Source organism: Astatotilapia calliptera, chromosome 3 (assembly GCF_900246225.1).
Source record: "Astatotilapia calliptera chromosome 3, fAstCal1.2, whole genome shotgun sequence".
Taxonomy (NCBI): Eukaryota; Metazoa; Chordata; class Actinopteri; order Cichliformes; family Cichlidae; genus Astatotilapia; species Astatotilapia calliptera.
The window spans coordinates 27,231,301-27,257,564 of NC_039304.1; the positions used below are offsets into that span (position 1 = coordinate 27,231,301).

The 26,264-nt window shown below is 41.1% G+C and overlaps 2 protein-coding genes across 4 annotated transcripts in view; one reads left to right on the top strand and one right to left on the bottom strand.

The window, feature by feature from the left end:
* LOC113019099 (diacylglycerol kinase delta) overlaps positions 1-6,808 on the top strand; it is a 92,428-nt gene extending 85,620 nt beyond the window's left edge. For all 3 annotated transcript variants that reach the window (XM_026162619.1, XM_026162620.1, XM_026162621.1), the window contains 3 exons: positions 420-533; positions 715-829; positions 2,886-6,808. In XM_026162619.1, the coding sequence (XP_026018404.1) occupies positions 420-533; positions 715-829; positions 2,886-2,938 (282 nt within the window). In that variant the 3' untranslated portion in view covers positions 2,939-6,808. The remainder of the gene's footprint in view (positions 1-419; positions 534-714; positions 830-2,885) is intronic.
* Positions 6,809-7,877: 1,069 nt separating this feature from the next.
* LOC113019100 (cysteine and histidine-rich domain-containing protein 1) lies at positions 7,878-19,185 on the bottom strand. The gene is made up of 11 exons (XM_026162622.1): positions 18,610-19,185; positions 18,023-18,072; positions 17,884-17,940; positions 16,679-16,833; positions 16,284-16,387; positions 14,540-14,592; positions 11,545-11,615; positions 10,958-11,060; positions 10,371-10,490; positions 9,193-9,255; positions 7,878-8,746 (listed from the first exon to the last, which is right to left on the bottom strand). Exons 1-11 carry the CDS (start codon positions 18,671-18,673, stop codon positions 8,312-8,314), a joined length of 1,275 nt encoding a protein of 424 aa, XP_026018407.1. The 5' UTR covers positions 18,674-19,185; the 3' UTR covers positions 7,878-8,311.
* Between the last annotated feature and the right edge of the window lie 7,079 nt (positions 19,186-26,264).

The window sequence follows — 26,264 nt, forward strand, 5'->3', positions numbered from 1 at the left end:
AAATTTCCTGGGGATGCAGTTTAATCTGCTTCCTTTTTTGAAGTATCTAAAAGCCATTTTTTTTAGTTAATAAACAGGGTTTAACTTTCGCTTCCTTTAACACTGAATGGTGAACCACAGGTAGGGATTTTACTTCTGTAAACTTGTTTTGATGAGAGATGAAATGAAGTGAACATGTGATGATTACACAGGTGCAGGTGCAGCAAAATATTAGCAAAATATACAAAATATTTTTCCTTTCAAAGAAATTGGAAGTAACCACTGTTGACACATTAACAGGTGTTTATGCATTTGTGAATCAGAAGGGGTCAAAAACACGCAGAACAGGTGTTGACTTTTTACCAACTTTCAGAGGGTTAAATGTCAAATGTCCCATTCTGATTATAATTGAACTCTTCTTCACCTTCTCTCTGTCTCAGTCGGAGTCTCCAGAGCGAGAGGAGCTTCGCTTGACTTTGAACAGCCTCAGCGCCGAGCTTCACAAGCTGGATGACATCCACTGGATCTGCCCGCTCATGCAGTGCACCGAGGAGGTGGGATGGGATGCAGTGTTTGTTTGTGTCAGAGAGAAGCCGTGGCATTATCGCAGACTAACAACCAGCAAAGTGCCACAGTGTCACTTCTGTTGCTCAGTAGCAGCCCATCTGCCTTCACTGACGACTTTCACATAGCAAAATATCCCTCACTGTGTACCCATCAATCTCTTATTTCTAGGACTCAGTGAGGAGCAGCACTAAGAGCAGCAGCAGTATGAAGCTTAAGATCATACCTAAGGGGAAGAAGGAGAGAGAGAAGCTCCACAAGCAGAAGTCCAACAGTTCTCTCTCAGGTAAAAGATCTTAGCATGTCAGCATGCTAACAGTTAAACTAGTTTGTTGACCACAGCAGGAACAAATTTATTGTGATCGTGTCCAAACATTTCGCAGTCTTGTTGCCTTTGAAATGGTTGCTTTGAAGACTGGGAGCAGGTTTGCAAGCACTCGCAGCCAGTTGTCGTCTTCGAAGCAACTTTGGTCTGTCAAGACTTGTGCGTCAACACATCAATAAGATGCTGATTAACTATAATAAATCAGCAAATCCTGCTGCCATCTCCATGCACAGAAATTCACATGAACTACTTGCGTTAAGAGTTCAGAACCTCATACGTTTAAAATAGACAGTTATACATTTCTAAAGAGTTACAAATAGTGATGCAGTTGCTTCAGGACGGCAATTTAAATGCAAAATAGCTCAGGCAGTTTGGAACCAGTCAATTGTATTCCCTATTGCAAAAATAGACTCCAGTTATTTGCAAATCTTGGCCAATCTGTTGGAGAGTGACTGCAGTCAGGAGACAGGTTGCTTCCCACCACAACTTGAGCAATAGCCTTGTGTTTGAGTGTTCGCCCAGACAAGGTTGTCAGTTGCAACTCTTGACATCTGTCATTGTCAGCAAAAATATTGAAAGCAATCATTGGGCAACGACCAGAATTTTAAATATTTATTTCCCCCAAAGTCAGAAAGAGTTTACCGTCCTATTTTCGCTGTAGTGTGACTGAGCCATTAGCTGTGTTTGTTCATTTCTTTGGGATGTGGGTTACAGCAATACAAAGACCAAGGTGTTGTCTAGACCAGGTCAGCAACCTTCAACATCAAATGAGTCATTTTAGCCCCTGCTGTCCAACAATGAGAGAAAAAGGAGCCAAACACACGGCAGGAGACGGTTTCATCTTAGAGCCGAAGGTATCGACCTGCGAAACCTCTGGCCTAAGATTAAATGAAACTTTCTGAAATTAAACTGACTGAAAAAGCTCTCTGTGTGCTGTGCAGCAACACTCATGCGTCCCTGTCCTTTATCAAGGACAAACTACAATTCCACTGAGGTTTTGCAATCAGAATACTTTATTAATCCCTAGGGAAAATATGGATTATGTAGTACTTCTTGGTTATAGTAAAAGAAAACAAATACACATATGAATAGTCATGAAAAAAAAATCTTTTCCTTGAACTTTAAATATAACTCAAAGGAAAGGTTAAGTTTGTGTCAACATGCATTTTGTTGACCAAAGGCTCCTTTTCTGTCTTCTTGGGTTTAGCAGAACTAAACAGCTACTGACCTCAGCCTTTTAAACCTAGTAAGGAAAAACATAAATGAATCCATCTTTTATCTCTATTAGCTTTTCATATTAAGTGATTTGATCCTGTCCTGATTTGATCTCCTAACCCAATTCATTATAAATTGGCTGGTGTTAATACAAAGTAGAACACAAGCATATCCAAACCAAATAAAAATTGATGCACGCAGTATAGGAGTGAACAGGTCCTGTCCTGAGAGGATGATTTGAAAGACGGATACGTTTTGGGTTGTTTGGTGCAATAAATGGAAGCGTTAATCTTTTTTCACCTGGTATCTGTCGTGTATGTAAGTCACAGTGCCCACGGTGGAACTATAAAAAGGACCCTTTGACGAGGAGACGGTTCTGCATGTCTCCAGGACTTGGATCAGTTTCTTGTGGATCGGTTACAGCTATACTGAGTCAGCCATGCCATTTAGAGTTTTTCTTTTGTTCGTTTGTTTGCAGTAGTTACTCCCGCTGGGCAAACCATTTAATTGATTTTAACCACATAATCAAACTCTGTGCGACACTGGAACCAGACCACAAAGGATCAAGTTTGCCAAACAAACAGCAGCTAGCATTTTTCTTCAATTATACATCAGTGAGCAACAAAAAGAGAGGCGGGGGATGCTGTCGTTTTTCAAGGTCCTGTTGTCCTTAACAGCAGTTTACTCCAAGAACTAAAAGAAGAGGCTTTGTCAGCTTCAGCCTGCTTTTATTTTAAAAACACACAGTTATGTGTCTTTGTAAGCAGGGTCAGGTTTTCATTGTTTTCTGTTTCGTCCACAGGAACCTGGGATATCAAAGGTGGGACCACTGAGGCAGATTCTTCAGGCAACTGAAGTCCTGTTAGAGGTGCTTTATTACCGACCCCGTTACCCTGAAAACCAGGTGTGAGGAGCGCCCCTCCTACCCTTACCTCTAATCTAATGCCCATTGGCTTGAGAGAGGTGTTTCCTCCCACTATAGGATTTATTTTATTTTACGTGGGTTGAGGGGGGGATTTTATTTTTCCTCCCCGTTTCTGTTGAATTTTTTTCTAAAGGGCCCTGGCTTTGCATCGCATTGCTTCACCACTGGCGCTCTGCTTCTGGTTTGGTAGATGTGGCCAGCAGCGAATTAAACTGAAATCAAGGCAGGCGTGGAGCAACAACGTCCTTCCTGGCTTATGTTTTTTTTTTTTCTTTTTTTCGTGACCAAGAAATGTGTTTACGTGGTGCTCTCCTTGCATGTTGAGTTCAGCCATATTATTTTATATGTACAATCATAAGTTGTTACAATCTTTTAACTTTAATTGTTTTATTTCGAAACTTCTTGAATCGCCTTTAGACGTTGATTAAGACTGAGTATTTATTCCGTGATGCTACTGCTATGAGAACTCCGACGCAACAAATCAACAAAATGAACAAACTGAAACATCTCGACCTTACTGTCTACTGAACTGGAGATTCTCTTATATGTTGCAAAAAATATATATATATACTGAGGAATGTACTTGTGTGGACTTGTACTAACCTGTGAATAATGATGATGTTAAATGATAAATCGTATATGATTTTACAGAGGTTCTATTGTTGTGGTTTTAAAGTGGTTCTTAATAGGCTGTTGTGTGGCTTGTGTGGTCCGAGGCTATGCAGCCACGCTGCAAAAAGAAAAAAAAACTTTACTGTGAGTCATTTCATCTGGCATTCAGCCCTGTGAAAAGATCCGACTGTGGGATTTTTAAAGTACGTTCTTTTGGTTATTATTGAGGTCTAAAATGTGGCTTATGTGGGAGTTAAATATTTCTTCCCACTGTGCAGTTTTTCAGTTCTGTGAACCACTATGAGGCACAGTACCAGATGAAGTGACTCGATAAGAGCAGATATTTTTGGTAGCGTCTGGTAAATGCGTTTACAGAAGGAGGAAGCATCAAGGATGCACACAAACAAAACATTACAGCTACTCAGTGTGTTACTAATACTTTGCCATATTCATGATTGTATATGTAATATAAGAGTCAGTGGATATTTGACTTTGCCTTGTTGTGGTTAAAAGCTATTATTATTATTGTTATTAACATTACAAAATGTATATCTATTTTTTTGTATATCTTATTTTCCCAATGGTAACCTGTGAAGCTGTTCTGGCTTTGCTGCTTCCCCCTTTGACAAACTCTTTGGCCACCATGCATATAATCAAGCCAATTACTATTGTTATGTGTGTCCCCGCATGCATACTTAGCCTTCGCCTCACAGTGGATATTGCCTCATGAAAATGATTTTTTCTTTAAATGTAATTTTTTTTTTTACGTGTTTGTTCAGACCAGCAACATTTGTGAATGTTACTTTTGTTTTAAACCAGGCTGGTTGGAGTTTAACTGAAAAGCAGGAGTTAGTTTAGCAAAAAAAAAAAAGACAAACCACTTACTTACATACTTACACCCTGCGTATTGTAAATTTTGTCAAGCCGTGTATCAATAGTGTATTATTTGAGTACCTAAATTGTTGTTCTGCTGTTTGGAAATCCCTGAAATCGAAAATTGTTCCTTCACAATACTCCAGAAACTTGTTAACTCGTTTACTGTTTGTTTTTTTCCTTCTTTTCCTACTAGCCTAAAAGTGAAATACACGATCCAACAACACGCACATAAAAAAATTAATAATAAATGTGAGGGAAATCTGTTTTGTTTGAAAAGAGAATGGCCAAATGTTGGAATATCAGAGTTTTAAACCACCAAATACTCATATCAATTACAGCATAAAAAAATCCTATAATCATTTCAACCCACAAGTATTTCTGTGCAACTAGGAATTGCAGTAATATTCAAGCCGACTGGTCCTGTACATCCCTACTAGAGACGGTGGCAATGGATCCGATAATTGCTACTCAAACAGTTGTTAAGCAATCAAATCCAACTTTTGGCAGGATTTGACATCTTCCTTTATACATCTTTTTTCAGAAGCAAAGCTAAATTTGTAAATAATAAAACATTCCTCTTGCCTAGCAAAAAAGTAAATTTCATAAAATTTTTGCTATCAGCATATAATAAAGAACATTCACTAGCTAACCTTTACCTAAGTTTTAATGTTACAGTACAAGTTAGCTATACTTTTTTTTTCTTTACACTCACATTTTCACATTTATTGGCCTGAACTACACCATGAGACATAGTTACTGCCAAGTGTTTGATTGTCAGAATGTAAGAAGTAAGAAAATTAAAACAAAATGAAATACTAGCTAGTTTTAGCTAATACTAGCTTTTCAAGCTAGCAATATGACGCAGTGGTTGTTAGATGTTTTTTCATAAGAAGCCTACATAATCTTAATTTATAACTAAACTGCTTTGAAAACTAGAAAAGGGACAGAAATGTACATTCACAATCTCACTTTGACTCAGGTCTGTTAAAATAAAGTTGTTTGTGCATCAGCTTTGCTTCATTTACACAGAAGTGCTCGGTTGTTGAGTTCGGACATCATTTTCCACATTTATCAAACTAATCCTTTACCAGACAGAATAAGTGTGAGGCGTTGTAGATGTAGGATTGTGCTACTGTATCCATAGTGTGCCAGCTTACGCTCTACACCTTAGAGGCTTTCGTGGTGTTGTGCCAAGTTTGTACTTTTGTGGGTTATGAGACATACAATAACGTGCGCGTGATTGAGCGATGGCGCTCACATGCACTTGAGATGCAGGAGTTGTTGTATGTCATATATTTCAAAGTTTACTGTATCTTGCCTTGCACTTTATCAAGAGGTTAACTTGATTGGGGGGTAATCACGTGTACGTGTGTGTGTGTGTACGCTAAGATTTCACGTGTTTACAGGGTTGTTTTTTTTTAATCGATGAATGAAATCTTTATTTATGAAAAATGTATACGGACATAAGTGTTTCGATAAAGTGTGATATATGTAACCTATCACAAAAAAATATGAATATATGGAGCTGTATACACAAATGTTTATTACATTCGTGGCGGTACAATTACTCCAACAGCAGCTCGACACCATTTGACACCAATGTTATTCGTGATTGTGTCATTCTACTATCACAGCGATGTCATCTAAACATCCTTAGCCCAATTGGTACGCTATCCCAAAGAAGAAGGAAAAAAAAGAAAAAAGTAATACTAATTTCAAACCAAAGTTATTTAAAATGTAATCCAGTGTTATTTACAAACTACTAACACAAAGAAGTTGTTCAGCTTGTGTTGAGCCTTTTTTTTTGGGGGGGGGTTGAAATTTTTGTGTATAGTTTTTGATTTGGTTTGTGTTGTGCTGAAAATTACTGCAAAGATGTTGGGGAACATAATATATGGAAGCCATTTTGGGACAAGTAATTGCTTATTTATTGCTCTTTTAATTAAATATCTCCTAGTTTTGTTTTTTCTTTTATAGGGTTTGTTTTTTTTTTTAATTTTCTGATGTCACAAACTGAAACTCTTCCCAAGGAGTTACGTGAAGCTGAAAAGAAAAATGCTAGCAAAGGAACTTAAATGAATCCACAGATTACAAACACTGCCATGTTTGTGCAACAGTATTCCATAGATGACATTTGTGAACGCACCCCTGATTCTGAGCAGCCTATATATTGAGACAGTGCTGGAAGCCAGACTAGATGTTGCACGACCTTGTACGTTGCGAGGTGTTTTATTGTGTTATCATGTGCAGTTTGTAACAAAGACAAAGTCAGTGCAACCCTCTGGAGATTAAATGAATTATTGAAGTGTGAATCTTGTGTGTTGTTTTATTTAGTAACTGTGTGATTTGTGGTGCTCTTGCGCCTTCGAGTGTTTTTATTCCAGGTTGACAAAAGAGTCAAGGCCTCGGCGTGCTTTAATCAAAGTAGGTCACAACTAAAGGTAAAGACTTAAATAGTATTTTCACTATTGTCTACCCACTTAACTTTTAGGCACTGTCTCATTGCTTGATTTTTCTCTTTGATTTTTCTATGTATATTTTTACACTTGATAAATCACTTTGATGTCTGTGAATAGTTAAAATTATCTTTTAGTTTTTGGAGCAGATTCTTAATTTCTGTAGCATTTTTTTTAATAGCCTTTTTCTTACAATAACATGTTTCTGCAGCACAAAGGAGGGAGCTAATCGTAGCTTCTGCAGATTTATCCACTGCACATCTGGGACGTGAATCTCTCGTTTCACCACATCCCCAAGCTGCTCCATTTTATTAGGATCTGGATCTATGGAGGCCATATCTCAATCTAAGTGAACAGTGAACGTAGCTTTGTAAGGTGATGTGTTACCGTGCTGGAACAAGTTCCAGAAGTTTTGGTCATAAAGGAATCGGCATAGTCAACAACAAGACACAGGTAAGACTGTGTTGTTTAGATAACATCCTCTAATAGTACACCAACACCACAGCAGCCTTATAGAAGCCGGGATGGAGTGATGCTTTCTTGTTGTAGTAAAACTGGGGACTCATCAGACGAGGCAACATTTTTCTTATACTGTCCAATTTTAGCAAGCCGGCGTGAAATGTAGTTTCAGTTTCCTGCTCTTAGGTGACAGAAGTAACTCCGACTTCTGGGACTTCTCCAACAAACTCCCGCATCAAGGAGGCATTTTCAAACACAAAACTACCCCTGATATTTTCTCGCCTTGTTTACTAGCCACGCTTGCTCTAAACAATTAGCCCACATGCTGTATGTTCTTTGTTTGGCTGTAGTAAAGCCAGTCGGTGAGTAATACTGTGTAGGCTGCTCTCACAGATGTACAATAGGCTTATAATAATGAAAACAAAGTGTGGAAATACAATTTAAGTATGACTCATGAACTAAAGTCTGACCTAAACTGTTTTATTTACAGCACCAGTGGATTAACTAATTATTCATTACAGGCTTTTGAAAAAAAATCATTAATCTTTCTGCTTAAAGCCCAGGGGACTTGTGATGGATATCAAGTCTTTATAACATTGATCCAGCTATTTAATCTGTATGAATGTAGCCAACAGTGGTGAAATGCTACCAGTCGGTACACATACAAAATGAAACAACACCCCCCACAAATGTAAAACTAGAAACTGACATAGAAAACTTTATTTCTTCTATTGAAGGTACAGTTTTGTCTTTACATCATGTTTTCCATATCGTGGTCATTTAAACACGTCTCATTGGGGTTTGTAGTGAGTAATTATTATTTCAGAAGTAAATATGTCCTATGTTATAAAAATCTCTTTTGATTTTCTATTTCTAAACCACAAAGAAATCTAACATTTCTCACTCTAGCTCTGGCATGTCTTCATATCCTTCCTCTTCCTCCTGCCTCCTCTGCTCTTCTAGCTTCTTCCTCTCCTCCTCCGCCTTCATCCGCTCCTCCAATGCCCTCTTCATCTCCTCCTCCACCTCCTTCCTCTTTAACTTCTGCCTCTCTTCCTCCTCGTTCTTCTTTTGATTTTCGTCCTTCTCTGCCTTTTTATTCTTGGGCGTGTCATAGGCCCACTCCTCGTCCGAGTCACTGATGTCGTCATCATCGATGTCCCAGTCGGGCTGGTACGACTCGTTGGATTCGATGAACGGGTCGTCTGCGGGCTCGGGCTCAGGTTTGTAGTTCGGGTCCTCCAGTTTGCCCCAAGCCACTTGGTCGGCCTTGCGGAGGTTTATCTCCAGTTTAGATGGGACCATATTGACCGAGCTGTGCTTTACGTTGATCACCTGCAGGTAAGAGAAATTCAAACTTTGGATGGACAACATTCAAGCGCAATCTAGTTTAAATGTGTTCATCAGAAACGTGTGAACTGATAACTAACTAACCACGGGATAAGCTAATGATTATGATCACGGTTATATTTTTAAGAAAATCTAGTTGCAACTGATTTACTTATTTCTAAACTTCAGATTATGTTTAGGTGTTCACAGCACTCCACTGCTGAGGAAAGGTCCATCCAGCGTAGTTAGTCGGACACAAAGTCTTTATCTACCTCTTTCTCTCCTAAATACTTTTTTCCAACCACAGCCAGCAAAACCTGCCAAACAAGAGTCGGGCGCTTTGTGTGCTCACCATCCTCAAACCTCAGTCCATTCACTGATCTTTGAACATGAGCTCAAATGTTCCAAGTGTAAGTGGGAAAGGCGATTCCCAGCAGACAGCAGATACTTACCCCCCAGAGGTGGAACTCTTTCTTGAAAATCTTATTGTTCTCAAACTGGATTTGACACGAGAGCTAAAGAGAGGACAGAAGACAGAGAAACGGTGTAGGTCTTATTGCATAAATGGCTAAATATACAAATCTGTTAATGAAAAAAAATCTTGAGTTAGACCATGATTATTAGTAGGCTACTGGGTATAAAATTAAAATAGCACTTCTTAGTAAGATTAGTAAAAAGCTTGAAGACGCTTGGCTTGTCTGTCCTTTTCTATGGTTTCGACTTCCGTAATCAAAGGTAGAGTACAACCCTGTCCACATCTAACAGTTCAGTTATTGGACATCGCTTTTTTGCTCACAGTCGGTCAATGCACGTTTACACTACTCTCCCGAGAACCCCTTCGTGGTCACTTTGGTCGCCTGAGAGAAGTTTATCGGTAATGGTTATTTCACCCTATGTCGCCACATGTCGCTGAGTTTCATTGACTTTCGATGCTCTCTGGTTGCTACGGTGTTGCTAATATTTTTGTTTTTTTATTTATTATTAGCAAAGTTAACTTCATGTATGCTCAGTATGACCTGAAACTGGCGATTGAGCTCATACAGTCACCAGGCTGCCACTGTGCAGCATACAAGGACCAATCAAATTTCTTTTGCTAACAATGAAGGACTTCAAGAAGTTGCAGCAATCAAGTTGTCATGGTGATGCTGAGGGTGGCTGCGTTCACTCGCAGACAGATTGGTGACAGTTTGCAGTGAATGTGAGTCAGTCTGTTAATGAGTGCAACTTTTCTATGACGCATCTCTTTGACCTACGGACGTTAAAGCGCTGATGTACAAAAGTAATTTAGTAAAACCTGTTACATAAATGCAGTCACTCTAATACACAACATACACATTGCCATCTTATTGTGGTTGATAAATTATCTACATGTGCATCATAGACCCTCTTAAAAATCACTACAATCTCAGAAAGTGTTACAGGATTGTCATAAATGACTCATTTTTGGACCTCAACAGGAAGTTGAGCTAAATCTCATTAACACCTGTTACTGTGCTGAATCCTGATTTGTTAACAGTTAATTAAACCACAAATTATTAGAATAAGCTGCTTATTAATGAGGTTGTCTCATTGCAAAGTCATACTAGATCCAACCACATACGCTGTGCGTTGTCTGTTTCATTAAACTCACCACCGTCCGGTTGGCCTCTATGCTGGAAAACTCTGGGTTTGCGTTCTTGGCGTAAATGGTCACGACGACGCTGTTGCCAGTCTGATGCCAGTCATTGCGACACGCCACCTTCTTCTTGTCCTGCAAACACACACGTGAACCCACACACACCGGTGAGCTGCACAGCCAGACTGCTGCGAGACCGAGGAGCGACTCGAAGGCTGATAATCATAGTTATCAAATCTAAATCAAAACATCCCAATGAAAGAAAGAAACCTTTTTATTCCTGCCCTGGCTTGAGTGGTTGGATTGCTTTAGCGCTCTTCAAGGACATTTGAATTTGTGGTAAACATGATTTGTTTGACTTGAAGTTTGACTTGTTTTTTGTCTGCACTCACAGATAAATCTTCCCACTCAAGTCTTTGTTTTATAGTGATCAAAAGGACGAACAAGTGAACTGTGCACGCAAAAATAGGTCACTTTAAAGCTTTTTTTGATGTTGTTGTCAGCCCTTGGGATCTGTTTTCCTTTTTCTCTGCAAACTTTGATCCGATCCCCGGTGTCCCACCAGCAGTTTCTCTAGTACATTCTCCAGGTGGTGCATGTACCTGCTTTGGGACCCAGCAGTGTTTCCCCATGGTGCAGCCCTTCTGGTCCAGGAAGGCGTTGAAGTCTGTTGTCTTGATGCAGCAGCAACTCCAGTACTTGTACCTAAACAACAACAAAAAAAGAAAATACAAAGAAATGGTCACAGTTTGTAAGAAACAAGCCGTGTCATCCTGGAGACAACAACAACCCTACGTGATCCCCATGAAATGAGACTAATTCAGGTTTTGTTAGGAAGCTCCCCAGCAGTAGGAAGCCCAGCGTTACACTTAATGTGATTTAAAAGCAGCGCTTGCAGTTTATTTACTCTTAAAGTCTGTTTGTAATGTTGCAGATTTGCTTTAATTACCAATCTTTAATTAACTCTCTTATCTCGACGTGTTTATGTTTCTTGCTTTGCGTGCATGGCCTTCAGTTTTGTTTTGTTTGCGTCCCTCCTTTGTAGAAGTCAGCTAATTGTTGTTTTTGATACGAGCTATGCAAATAAAGAATGTAATTACGGTTTTGTTACAGTGGATTAGACTTGTTTTTGTTAAAAAAGAAAAAAAGCTCCAGTAAACAAGTGGCAGGGTAGAGTTTTTGTTCTTACCCCTCGTGGAAGACGGGAGCTCCAGGATGGTGGGTGCAGACCTCCATGTCGGTCTGTGGTCCTTGGTAGACCTAAACACAGAAACATAGCACACAATGCAAAGACCATCGGATCAGTTATGGGGACGTTTGATAATATTAAAGATTTAGGCATAAAAGATTACGTTTTTCTTCCATTTTTAACAGGGCGATGTCATATTTTCTGTCCAATAAGCGGCGTTCAGCCATATTTAATTGTAAAGGCAAAGACCTTGAAGGGTGAAGTGAAAGGATAGCTCCCTTTTATGTCAGCACTGTTTGTTAAATATAAAGCAATTAAAGTTAAGGTCATCAGTTCGTTCGTGAATCATAGTGCCTTCATAAATAAACATCAATCCTATCCTCAGTCCTTTGATGGGAAGAACTTCAGGAACAGAGTTCATTTCATCAACAACCTTTTTTGTTTTTGGAGGAAAACAGTATAGTGATACAAACAACAAAACGGTGACTAAATAAAAATGAGTACACAAGGAAATCTTCATCTGCCTTATGACAATCAAAGTAGGCGAGTAGTAGCTTCGATTTCTGTCCTTTCAGTGACGTTGTTGGCTCGATTTCATTCAAGACTGGTCTGTTGGTCCTCCTAAATTTATAAACTCAGTCTTCTCACCACATCTCAAAAATACTGATGATTTAGTGACTGCGCTGTTTTCTTATAGTTCAACTATAGGTGACCATGAAGGAAATCAAACTGTACGTAAGCCTTCTTTTCTTGTCCTTAGATTTCTAAGATATTATCCGATGATTTCATCGTTGCCTTGATGTGGCTCATACGTTTTATTGATCCTAGCAGGTTAAAGTTCATGATCATTTCTATATCATTGCCTTCTATGTCGAAGGTGGCACCAGTGTAGTTTTTAGTTCAGGACTTATTTTAATTAACACTTATTAAATATTAATTAAGGTTCGATCATGTGATCAAACTGAATTACAAATGTGGATTGCACAACACTGGACAGTATATTTCTTCATTTCCATTTAATACTTGTACAGCTGCTGTTATTGTGTATATATATTTATATTTCTTATACATTCTTATATATTTCTATACTGTGTATTTGTGTATTGTGTATTTTGTTGTACAGTTATTTTATTTTCAACTTTAATTTATATATTTTATTTTATTCCTTCCTATTTAAATTTACCCTTTTTAATTTTCATATTTATTTCCTCTCATTCATAGCCTTTTCTTTTTTCTTTAGGTCACGAGCAGTTGTGTAAGCATTTCACTGCATATCGTACTGTGTATGACTGTGTACGTGACAAATAAAATTTGAATTTGAATGGGTTTAAAATCCAAATATAATTTGAAAGTAAAACTAAAGACTTAAAAAAAAAATCACCTGTGAACGTGAAAGCTTGGTGTGGTTTGTGAACTGTGATGTTTTACTGTATTTAAGAGGGTTAAAGGTCAAAATGATGTGAAAACACAGAAGCGATGTGTGTGTCACCACTCAATTCTCAGTTTCTCCACTCACTGCCTCCATCTTTGGTGACTGATAGTGATGTTGCACTCTCAACCCCTGGGTAAACACTTTTGATCACAAGTCAAGTGGTGGAAGGTAACCAGTCTCCAAACACTTGCAATCACGCTCAGAGAGACTGGTTAAGGTTTACGAATAACTACCATCCAATTTATAAATGCAGACAGATCACCAGCATGTTGCCATCAGTCTGAGTGGTCTTTCTGCAGTAGGTGACTGGATTCAGCTGGCTGCCAACTGGTTATATTCCAGTTTACGGTCAAGACTGCCAAGCACCGATGTCATCTGGCAGTTAAATCTCCATCCTGCTGCAGCTATTTACAAATTTGTGTTTCAGATCTGTGAGGTTCTGTCCACACTCTGGATTCAAGTATGAATTTCTGTGTATGCAGATGGCAACAAATTAGCCATTTTCACTCATTTATCACAGTTAATTGCCTGATTATCACAAACAGGTTGCATGTAATTGCCAACCTGATAACTGATAACTGATTACAGACCAACTCCGTCTTATTGCACTTTTATCATCGTCTTGACGCACAATTATTTTCAAGCAGAGTATTTATAGTTTTGTGCTCAGGAGTACAGTAGCAATCCCATATATCCTTATATTTTTATGCTGCAAAAAGAAAAGAAAACATTAAAGTAGGTAGAAGCCTTGCATTCACTAGTCCATTAAAAACGAAAAAGCAATCACTGGGCAAACAGCGCCCCCGATACCTGTAGCATACTGTAGTTATAAGGAAGCAGCATTTTTCATAGAGTTCTAGTAAATATGAAAAGTCAGTCAACTGTTTGGAGGCTTTACTTTTGTGTGTTTTCTCTACATTTGAGGAAACAAAGAGCTGCTACAGTTAGTACCAGCTGATATGTGTTGTTGCCTGCTTTGTGCACTAGATGGCGCCCTTAATAAACTTTACAGAGGCTGAAGCAGAGGCTTGATGGCCTGAACTCAAACGAAAGCGCATCAGTGAGGCTGCGTTACTGCCTGGGTGCATCTGCGGGGGCCGGGTCAAGTTATTACAAAGCTCCAACGCCGCTCCACTATGTCGTGTAATAAATGGTTAAGAAAACTGCCACATGTGTGTATTATGATGACTACTTTAGTGTGAGTCTTTTAAAAGTTGTTAAGTCTCAGCTTTAAGTAGTAAGTAAGTAAAATTTATTTATATAGCGCTTTTCACAGATGAAAATCACAAAGTGCTTTACAACACAGGAAATGGAAATATAAAAACAATACAACAGTAAATAAAACAATGTAAAACAATAAAACTATAAAAACAGCATAAGAAGAAATTAATCAAATGCTTTTCTAAATAAAAATGTCTTCAGCTGTTTCTTAAAAGAATCAGTGGAGTCCGTGCAGCGAAGAGACAGTGGGAGAGAATTCCCCAACCGTGGTGCCACAGTCTGAAAGGACTGATAAGCTCAGATTCAGGCATTAAATCACACAAATGACAAAAAGACACTCACTGTTTTGCATCCTGCGTTTTTGCAGCGGGTCCCGCAAATAACAGCCTGACTCTCTGTTGGAAAAAACAAAAACAGAGATAAGACACTAACAAGTCCAAGTTTTATTCTAACAGAGCAGTGAGAGTGCACGCAGCTTTGATGTATTGATTTGTGCTGTACTGAGATCAAATTATTCTCAGTGTGCAGACATTTTTTCCCCTCTTTTTCAGAAACGTGCGATAAAACTGGAAGTGTGCAGCACATACTTAGAAAAAAACTACACTTGTCATTTGACGTGAAGCTTACACAGCTGCTGCTGAGGTGGTGGAGGGCGGTGAGAGACTGCATTCCTGATATTTTTTCATTGTATCACTCTGATCTGGAGTAAGAGTGAGACACGTGCACTCCTGGATCCACGATAAACCCGCCTTACCGTCTCATTCTGACTTTAATTGAATCTGAAAAGTTTACTTTTCCCTAAATGAGAAACACCTGCTAGTGTAGCATCAATATTTCAAACTGTTTCCAATACACGTCGACTCGTCTTTCACAGATATCGATTTGACTGCGGCGCCTCGCTTACTTTGCCTCGTTTAAAGATTTACGCACCCGATTTCAGAAAAGTCTCAATGCAGAGCTGATTGTTTTGAAGAAAGTTTATTTAAGTGACTTTGAGGTTTTTCCCACACTAACATCTCTAGAGTTTAGAGAGAATGATGTGAAAGAGAAAATCCAGGGAAAAGCAATTCACAGGGAGAAAATGTCTTGTTGACACCTGAGCAGAAAGATCAGTCGACTCAAATAACCACACTCGTCACAAGCAAACTATGCAGAAGAGCATCTCTGAACGCACAACACGCTGAACCTCGAAGCAGAAGACCACGCCAACTATCTGCTGCTGTCAAGTTAATATGGACCAAAGTCTCTGAGATGTTTCCAGCAGCGTGTCGAATCTGTTCCAGGAAGAGTTAAAGAAGCTGTGAAGGCAACCCAGCGATAACGAGGTGTACATTTAAGTACTGAGCTCAGAAAAAAGGTCAGACTTCAGACTGCTTATGGGTCTGTATCACATCAGTCAGCACGGACATCCCTAACATAGCTTCAGAAGCCCCGCCCACCTCCCGTTCAACCCTTCTGTTTGTGAAGGAGGTTGGCTCAAAGCAGGAAGCACAGGGATTATTTTGAACTGTGAATCATGCAAAGCTGCTCTATCAGAGTTCAAAAAGTTAAAGTTTCATTTCTCTGTACCACCCCTGAAGAAACAACACTGTAAACCAGGGGTGCGGAACTCCAGGCCTCAAGGGCCGGTGTGACTCGGACCCGGCCTTTTCTGTCTACGTGGGCTGGGCCCTTCAAAGACCGGCCCACGCAGCGCTAGCTCAGTAGGTAGAGTTGTTGCCGCATGATCGGAAGGTCGGTGGTTCAAATCCACTGCACGGCTACCCTGAGGTACCCCTGAGCAAGGTACCATCCCTACACACTGCTCCCTCTGCAGAGGAGTAATTTCCCTATGGGCACTAACACATACACATTACACATTAGAGGGCCGGAAGTTCGAGGCTGTGAAATGGGACAGTCTAGGCTTCAGATTCCAGGCCTCTGGAGAACTTCAAGACATGTTGAGGAGGTAATGTAGCCTAAATCAATTGTGTTGGATGAAGGACACATCTAAAACCTGCAGGACACCGGCCTGTGAGGCCTGGAGTTGCCCACCCCTGGAGTAAACGTTTGTTGTGATTCTTTTAAACGGTGAGCGTTTGTGTACCTTTCTTCTCGTTCTCTCCTCTCTTGCTGATGTCCAGTTTCTCCAGCGCCTGAGCCAGCGACGCCGACACCTTCTGGGGAAGTTTGGTCATGGGCTCGTCTGAACTGTGCACGCGCAGAGAAATGAACACACACACACACGTTACAACAGAGAAATGAACACACACATACACAAGCATGAGCAGACTGACACACAAGAGTTACGCAGTGAATAATTTATTCCAGCCGTAACCTCACGGTGACCCCCGTGACCTCCCCCCCCCCCATGACTTCGCTGCACAGATAAAGCAAACAGGGACAAACACACAACGTGACAAACTCCAGCGATCACACGCGCATCAGAAAAAGGTGGATGCTGATATAAATGAGAGCTGACTGCAGATCTCAAACACACACCTGGGTCTCTCCTTCTGCAGCATCTCTGCAGATTTGGGGCCCTGATAGATTATCTCTCGGCCTTCGGCGTGTTTAATCTCGCCCTTATCCGACGACACCTCGGGCCTCAGAGGCTCCTGGGGTTTCACGTCGCTGTGGCGCCCGCGGGTACAGCCCTGCGTTCAAAACCACACGGGTCACTTCAGTCATGCTCAGGTAACGAAGCTCTGGATGAGATTCCAGATCCCACATACCTGATGAAACCTTTCGCGCTCCTGTGACAGCTTCAGTTTTTCGGTTCTTATTAGTTTGTTGCTTTGTTAAATACAAGTCATTTAAGCTCACACCAGTGACTCCAACCTCGCTCATCTTGGCAGAAAAACATCAAACATGCAAAATGTACTTTTTTGCTCTTACAGTGCAGAACTGATGATACTGATACAGAGTGTGTAAGTATTTGGTAACAGCTGAAAGAAGGTACACAATATTTTTGTACTCACGTTTTTGTTTTCATTGATTGTTTCTGTCACAAAAATGTAAAAGATTCAGGTAATTAACCAAACTAACTTGAAATTTTGAGATAAGTTGATATTTTGAGATGATAACCTGAAATTGTAACTTGCGGAGCGCAAAACTTTCAGGGGCAGACACGAGCCTCCATACGTTAAAGACCAATTAAATATATTGTGTACATGCAACTATTACCAGCAAATAAAAGTTCAGTCTTCGCTCTGTCTGGAAGAATTATTTGTGTATTTATTTTATGTATTTACCTTTTTCAGTGGCTAAATCAACCTCCCATATTGGTTTTTACATCTTTGTGTACGCTCTTCATCTTTAAATGCCATCTGCATGTCCTGGGCTGAAGATGAAACATCCTGATAACTGGGCAGCAAATTTTCAACATAAAACAAACATAGATTTCCCGCTAATTAAGCCTTCACTCATCATTCAGAGCTAACCTCTCCGTCCTGCATGATTAAGCTCATTTTAATGGTTGAAAAAGTATCATACTTCATTACAACACTGGGGTTTTAGTTGGTTTAAAATAAATGTTGGAAATGCCTGACACTAACTCTCATTAGGTTTCACTCCACTGCTTTTGCTGCCACCTGATTAAACATTCATCAAAAGAGCTCCATGTTTTCTCCTAATTTATTCCCTGTTTTTTTGGTACTTTCACCATGACAAACACTTCTGGAGCGTGGACCCTGAGCTTGTATTACCTTGATGGAGAGAAACTCAGAGAAGTCTGTCGTCCTTTTCCTACAGCAGGACCAGCCCTGGAGACACAAACAAGCAAACATGTGATTAGTGTTGAGTTTTATTCTCCCACTCGAGTCAGACTCTAAGAGGAGAGTTTACCTTCAGTGCATCGTGGAAGACGGGGGCTCCCGGGTGGAAGAGGCAGGAATCTTTTAGAGTGGAGATAAAGACAACATGAGTCTGCATATAGACACTCACTGAGACCCCAGCTGCTCACAGGGTCACTGCAGTGTGGAGGTGCCGTGTGTCCCTTATAAGGAAGGAAGATGGCCGTCTCTCTCAGCCACGCTGTCTCAGACTAGACCGTCTCTCTCACACGGACACAACTTCTACTTGATGTCACGCAAACCAGCGCGTGATCAGTCAATCTGTCACGATCACAGGTTCACACACTGTTCATGTTTAGTGCACACAATCTGAATTTGAATCGAGTCCCAAAACATTACATTAAAGTAAAACTATTCATGGGTGCTCCCTTTCAAAATAAAAGTGCAGAGCTCCTTTTAAAGGTGGCTGAAAATTTAGACGTCATCATCATCATGAAGGAAATTCTGTTTCTTCGGACAACCTACAAGTGTCATCTCACACCCAGTTTTCTTCCACTTCAGCTCCAGGTCTTTGATAACAGGATGACTCGGAGTCGCAGGTTTAAAGTAAAGGAGCAGACACATGCAGGAGGATCTTACCATCCTTGTTCTTGTCGGGGTCAAACTTCTGCCCACAGCCTTTGTTGTAGCACAGCAGAGCCATGTTGGCCTCGTGGACTGCGATGTCTTCTTCTTCACTGTACAGTCTGCACTCGTTCGCTTGCGTTTAGATATGTTCCTTCACACCGGCCGTGTCTCCAGGTCTTAATGCCTCGGTCGGGTCTCCAGAAGTTTCTCCAGCCAGGCAGAAAGGAGAGATCCAGAAGGACTCGTCGCCTTGTGGAGAAGTGAGAGATAGAGAGGGGGGTCTCCGTCTCTCTCTGGTTCAGGCCTGGCTGAATGAAAGATAAAAATAGCAGCTCACCTCCCTCCTACCCCCACGCCCCTCTCGCAATTTACAGCTGTCAAAACTTATCTGGGGGTGGGGGCTGACATTCCTCCCGGTGAGTGTCGGCTGTCACAAACAGGCCTGCCGCGGCCCGGCAGCAGCCACAATAGGACTGACAACTCCTGGATTTCCTGTCACTCTGTGCGCTGGATCCACTGCAGAGACGGCAAACCAGTGCTCGAGACGCTGACAGACATTTTAATTCCACCCTGTGCTGAAACTTCCTCAGCGCTTTTAAGGTGATTGTGTTCCACATGTGACACTGAGTTAATAACTGGTCTTCAGGGAAGATTGTCCACAACACTTTGGAGCCCGCCTAGTTCAGGGACCCCTAAACTCATGTGACACGAAGCCATAGGAAGGGAATACTTAATCCCAGTGTGTCCCAGCACCATGCCACTTCTTTTGTGTATATTTGTACCTCCACAAGACTACAAGACCAAAGCACAGCGATTTAGGCGAACTTATAGTGGGCTTTCATTCGTATAACATTTTGAAACTGGGTTTTTTTTTTTTAACGTGCTAAAGATATCAAGAGATGCCATCATGAATGGAAGTGCAGAGGATTTACAACAAAGTGCAAACCACTGGTTACACTCAGGAACAGGAAGTCCAGACAGATGAAACAAACTTGTTTCCAGTGCACCACATCACCCGTCAAACATGGTGGAGGTGTTGTTATGGCATTGGCACATATGCGAGCCAGTAAAAGCAGGTCTTGAGTACTCAGTGACGATGTGACTGCTGACAGAAGCAGCAGGGATGAAGTCTCTGCACACCTCACTCAAGCAACTCATGAGTTTCTCAAGATAAAGAAAGAAAACTACTCCAAATCAGTCACCTGCTCTCCAACCAACAGAGCAGCTTTTTAGTTACTAACCACAGGCGGAGAGACCCACAACCAACCAGCAGTTAAAGGTCTGTTAGATCATCTCAGTGGAGGAAATGCAGCATCTGTCGATGTTCCCGAGTTTTAGAGTTCGGGCTGTGATTGATTGCAAAAGATTTTCATCCAACTATTAAAAACAATCCTTGTGTTTAAAATGAGTTTGTTTGTACAATGACTTTAATTAAAGTCGGCACTTCAATCACATCCCGACTACAACAAACTGTCCTGATACTTATGGACCTAACTGCATCCATGTGGCAGCACAGCCTGCTCTCACATCTCCCTGACAGGACAGTTAATTCAGCTCAGGCTAACACGGTGCAGAAAGGCATTTATTTATATGCCGGCCTTTTGTAGTTTGCTCCTAAAATATCTTTCATCCCGGGCACACTGAGACAAACTGCCAGCGACTCCAGGCGACAATAAATTATTCACTCGAGACAAAACACTGCTGTTTGTCAGGCACAGGACTTTTTAAGTGATTTATTTCCTACAAAGAATCAGGAATAAGAAAAAACAAAAAACCCTGAAATATGACCCAGTGTATCAGCGGCAGCATCAGCGAGCAGCCCTCGATGTGATTGTGGAACAAATGTGTACAAACGCTTTCATTATTCAGGGCTCAGCGGGAGTCGGGAGGTGGGAACACTTTGCCAAATCCCTCGCTGTGGGAGCGTTGATATCATGGCAGACAATGGCGGAGCAAATCAGAGGCGTTTCACGCTAACGTGTAGCAACAAGAAGAGATTAGAGGTATAGACTGTAATCAGACGTAAACAAAAAAAACAACAACTATAGGAACTGGAGAGGAGCAGAGGCTGGAGGTTTCCCACGGTGTGGGGATCTTTTGAGGCTTTACTCAAGTTTGTTTGCATCTTTTCAGTGAGCTTTAAGCATAAACGTAGATTTACCAGAATAATGAAGGCGTTTATTGTCGTAAATGACATTTATACGGTGTGGTAAATGTTTTCTCAGAGGAGTTGGGTACATAATAAAAGAATGCTGAGGAGGCAATGTGAACTAAAGGGAAGAGTTTAAACGAATGCATTGCAGATACGCAGTGACGCGAGGATGCTGCAGGCTGAAAACAGAAGGTTTAACTGCATTGTGGCTGGTTAGCAGGATTCAGCGGTGTAGAACAAAGAAGAGGATAAACATCTTTTAAAGGTGATCATGTGGCTCAAACTAACAGTTCATTTACTGACACTTAATAAACCCACTCTGACGTCCCCCAGCGTTTATAGGCTGTGTTTTTTTACCCATCTCATACTTGAAGGGAAACACTGGGTTTTCTGCACAGGGTGCTGGTAAAGTTATCCAGACAGCAGGCCATACTGACCACAAACACATGAAAAGGGCAAAAAACATGATTGAGTGACTGTTAGCAGCAGGAATGCAGTTTAATCATGTATAAGTTTAAGACTTAATTCAGTTTAAATGTTACACGTTTTAACCTGTGCATAACTACAGACACTGTAAGCATGTTTATTTCTGCTGTAATTTACTCACTTTTGGAGTAAACCTGACCCGGTGGAGGAATAATAACCACATGTTCACAAAGTTTGTCTGTTTCCCCCCCTTATCTCTTCAAGATGATCCCAAACCGCTGCAGTAATGATGAGGTCCGGGCACTGGGGAGGCCAATCCATGACTGATAGTGTTCCACTTTGTGTTTTTACTGCACTGCCAGTGTCTTTGGGATCATTGTCATGCTGAAAAATAAAGGCAATCAAATGATTTCCAGATAGTGGAAATTTTTATGGTCGATCAAAATCTGATGGTACTTTTAAGTATTCTTCACAGCCACCTGCACACCATGCAGCTAACAGCTGTTTGGAAATCACTTTGTTGGTGCAGAAATACTGTTTTATGTGTGTCAGATTGTGCTGTCTTTGACATTTTTATAGATTTAACTGAAGAAATTGGGACAAATGATGCATTCTTATGACAGGGTGCTTTTAACAAATGTGTTATTTGCCAAGTCGTGTCATGTGCAGACAAAACACTGCTTCATCTCTTGAGTTGTGCATGTTTTCTGTGCACACAACTCAAGCGTGCAAATGAGGGCTGGCTCAGGACTTTTACACAGTACAGAAAATGTACATTTTATCAGTGACGTGTAGCATATTTTGCGCTGCATCTGTGCCAAAAAATTATTCGCAGTTAATTTGGATAATACATTTAATGTGACAGGATCTGATCTTATATCCACATCCCCTGATTTAAAGCCCTTAGATGTGGTGAGTGCACAGTAACTCTCCTGCATCAGCAACGAATGTTGAGGGTTCAAGCCTGCAGCTGGAGGCAGATGTAAGATTTTAATGTGTGCCTTTGATTAACGACAAACAGCCCATTTTCTTCAAATAAACACGCTCAAAAAGCGACCGCCGAATCTGCCAGTCTCGATCAAATTTAAGAAGATCGCTGCTGGTAGAAAAACTGCTGAAATATTTAGTGGACTGTTTAAAAATCTCACTTAAAAAAAAAGAAAAAAAAGTTGCGCAATTAAGAAAACACATTCTCAAGCCCTCGGGGTGGCGCAATTAAAAATCAGAAGCTGAGCCGTTTGACACTCTGAGACCTTGAATGGTGAATATTTTCAGAGTTTATAGACTTTTCGACTGTTTGAGTTAAAAGATCACAAAAACACTCGCTTAGGAATGAAAATGACTTTTTATTTCTTTCAAAAAAAAAAAAAAAATAGAGAGAGAGAAAACAAGTCCCTAGAATAAACAAATATACTGCTGTAAAATAAAAGCCTGTGATTTTTTTTGTGTTTTTGTCAACTGTAACATCTGTTTGCCTTTCCATGCTTGATACAATCCATATATTTCTGCTTTAAATAAATAGAAAACATGTACAAAGAAAGAGATGGGGGGGAGGAGACAGAAGAGGAATCAGAGATTAAAAGCTGTACTCTGCTCCGAAAAACATTTGGCATCATTGTGAAACTCATGGCTGATCCTGAAGTACGGGGCAGGTCTGCAGCCCTCCAAAGATTTCTGCATCGTCTGTCTGTTCAGCCTGCCCCCACCGAGTAGCAATCATACCTATATACTGCTGTAAGAACGCCAATATCTTTCAAGTTCAGAAAAATAAAGAGTAAATGAAAATAATGCAGATTATGAGTATGTCTTTAAGCTGTGTTGTGAGTGTGAAGGTGTGCATTTCTCTATATACAGTATAGTGAGGCAGCAATCCGAGGGTTCTTACCAAAAAACAGATGTAGAAAAAACAGAACGTGCACAAGAGATCATCGACTCGACACACCGACTCACCGACACAAAAATGGGGGGATTTACCATCGAACAGCCTCTCTCTTTTTGCTCGTCTTCCTTTTCTTGGGGGGATGGCGGCAGGGGGGTTGACTCTGCTGCGACCCACAGGGGACGCCGCAAACCAAGCAACTAATGTGAGATCTCTGGGACAAGTTCAACCGGGTGGTTACAGCGGCCAAACATCTGTCAGTCCAGACAAAGCGATGAACCTGCCCTTGCGCTCAGATAATCCATCCGCCCCTTCGCGCTGTTGGGGCCGTTTAAAGCAGCAACGACAACAACAACAGGAGGGAATTTATCATGAGCACCACCGCTGCGACTGTCATATCATGCTTTCTTAAAAAATCCTTTGCAAGGGTGTGTGTGTGTGTGTGTGTGTGGGTGGGGGGGGGGGGGGGGGGGGGGGGACAAGAAACACCAACAACACAACCATGCACTCCCCGAGAAAAAGAGAGATGGCTCGCCAGAGAGGAGTCCGCTCGCTCAACACCTCAGCAGACGTTTTAATATGACATCAAGGTTTATCCATGTATCCTCCTCCACTTAGATTCATGCTACAACAATGCAGACAGGCGGCAGCAGCTTTTTTTTCCTTCTTTTTTTAAAGTTGAAAGAAACTTTGCAACGTGGCCACGAGGTTCCCCAGGACTGATCCCAGCAGGCTAACAGCAGAAAACAGCGGTCGAGGCGGGAAAGTCTCAGCTGTAAATGTGAGAAAGAGTCTGAATTTGAGGGAAGGTGAAGCACTGAATAAGGCCCGCATGCTTGGCCACACCTTATGTGATAAAGCCGTAAAAACTATTGGCAAGTTGCACTGACGCTAAAGGTGGCGAGCCAGCAACGGAAAAACCACCGCGGCCATTTTTTCTGAACCCACTCAATCTTTCGACATCGGAACATTTTAAAACCAGTCGAATAACCTGATCCCAACTGGCAGCAGTAGGTTCCACTCAGAGAAAGTAGAACAAAAATAACAAAAGAAACGCAAAGACTGCAAAGATTACATTAAAGCAAACAGTTAACCTGATTTCACCTCCACGTCCTGGCTCTCATTTTACCCTTCTTCATTTCAAAGCCTAATGAGACTATTACAAACTTGTTATCAATCATCAGATCTGCAGTTAGACCTCATGTGATTTATTACTTTATCATCCAGGGCTATGATGACCTGATCCTGGATCAGTGCCACGCAAATCAAGCAGCTTTTATTTGTGAAGTGTCAATTTATCACATAAGATTAGAGACAGTAAGGCAGCTGTCCTAGAATATAAAAACGGTCTCATATTGGTGCCAAAAAAAGGACACATCCATTAACAAAATAGTTTTCTTTTTAAAGCTGGGACTCAAAAACACAGGTGGCCCAGAGGAGGGGAAGTTTTGAAGATGGAGAAGATCCAAAGAGTCCATATTTAGGACACAGGGAGCATCAGGAACATCCAATCACAGAATTTATCGACTATTTAAGAACTCCAGGTCCAGCTGCTACTGTTCGCAGGCTTAGAGTGCAGCCAAGATATCTGGATGAATCCTGCTGTTGTTCTCTACAGACCTGCGCGCAACCAAAGCTCAAAGGAGATTGGAAAACAGAACTTGTACTACAAGTTGAAACCAGAAAGCTTACGGCAGCAAAGACCTAAAGATTCTGCATAGTCGTATTTGTTAGAAGCCATAGATAAGCTTGAGGTACGTCTCTCCAGCCTGCAAGCCGGCAAACATAAGCACGTTTTTCTTTGACTGTTGTGCAAAAAGGCCAATATGCCACATCTCGAAAACAGATTTACACGCAGTGGGCAAGCACGAACAAACGACGAAATCCAAGACAGAAACGAGGAATTCACTGGTGTAAAAAACCAATAAAAAAAAAAAACCAAACAGATTAAGTTTCCTGTGTTCTGCTCGAAGATCACTTGTGGCAGTTACTACGTCGTTGAGATTTAAGAGGTGTGCTCAACCACTGGGTACGAATGACATCCTTCTCTGCGTAGGTTTGCAAAGACATTTCGGTGCCTCTCCGCAGAGCTATAATAAAACTAACAGGGAAGAGAGCTAATATCTCGATCAACTGTCCCAGTGATCAGTGGACTCACTACTTTCCATAATTTTCCTAAGTGCCCCTGAACAACAGCTGGTTGACTGACAAACCTCCCAGTCACAGCTGACATCTAAGTTCCAACACTTCTTGGACTACATACTTCACTAGTTCTAGAAAAGCACCATTTCAGCTCGCCCACTTGTAACAAAACACCTGGATATTCAAGCGTCGTGTGATTCGCCGTCGAGGTCCAACCGGAGACACTCTGTAGGCTGCTGACATCATGACTGGCAAATATGATTGGAGATGGAGGGGAAAAAAAAGATGAGGACCTCACCTACCAAACACTGCAGAGATGTTAAGGAAAAGCTCGAGAACTACAAAGCCTGAGAGCCGGTGAGAGGTTTAATCTACTGCTAAAAGACTGAGACATCAAGAGAGATAATAGAGCTACAGTTACTGGCGGAGAAGAGGACGGGGTGGGAAAACCTGCTGTGGGAGGTCTTCCACAGGTTTCAGGGGATACTATGAAGAGAGGCTAAGCTAACACAAGACTGCAACAGGAAGCTTCTAGAAGCAGCATCTATCCAACAGCGACAGGGATGAGTGGACAATCTAGACAGAAACTGGTTATTATAGCTATTTTTTTACTTACACATATCTACACATACCAACAGTGACAAACAGGCTAAAGAAGCATCCTAGAGAAAGACCAACTGGACCAGACAGGCTGAAGCGAGATTGTAGAGACTTCACAGCAGAGTGGGCGATGAGTTTGATACTGGACAACCACTGATGGCTGGGATGGAGATGCTGGACTGAGATCGGGAATGGTACTAAAAAAGCTTCAAGTTCATTGTTAGAATGGCAGGAGAGTAACCTTGAGTCTCCCGCCAAAGTGGCTGGTAGATTTGACAAACCTATTATGTTGTAAAACCCTAAACTACTTCTACACACTTCAAATCTTCCTCAACTTTTTCATACCGGAAAGAAACAAAACCCCCAAAAACAACAGCTCTGCTACGGCAGGATAGCCACTTGAGTGCAACATTTTTGCATGTGCATTTTTGCAACAAAATTTGACTTTATAAAAACAAATCAAGCCCA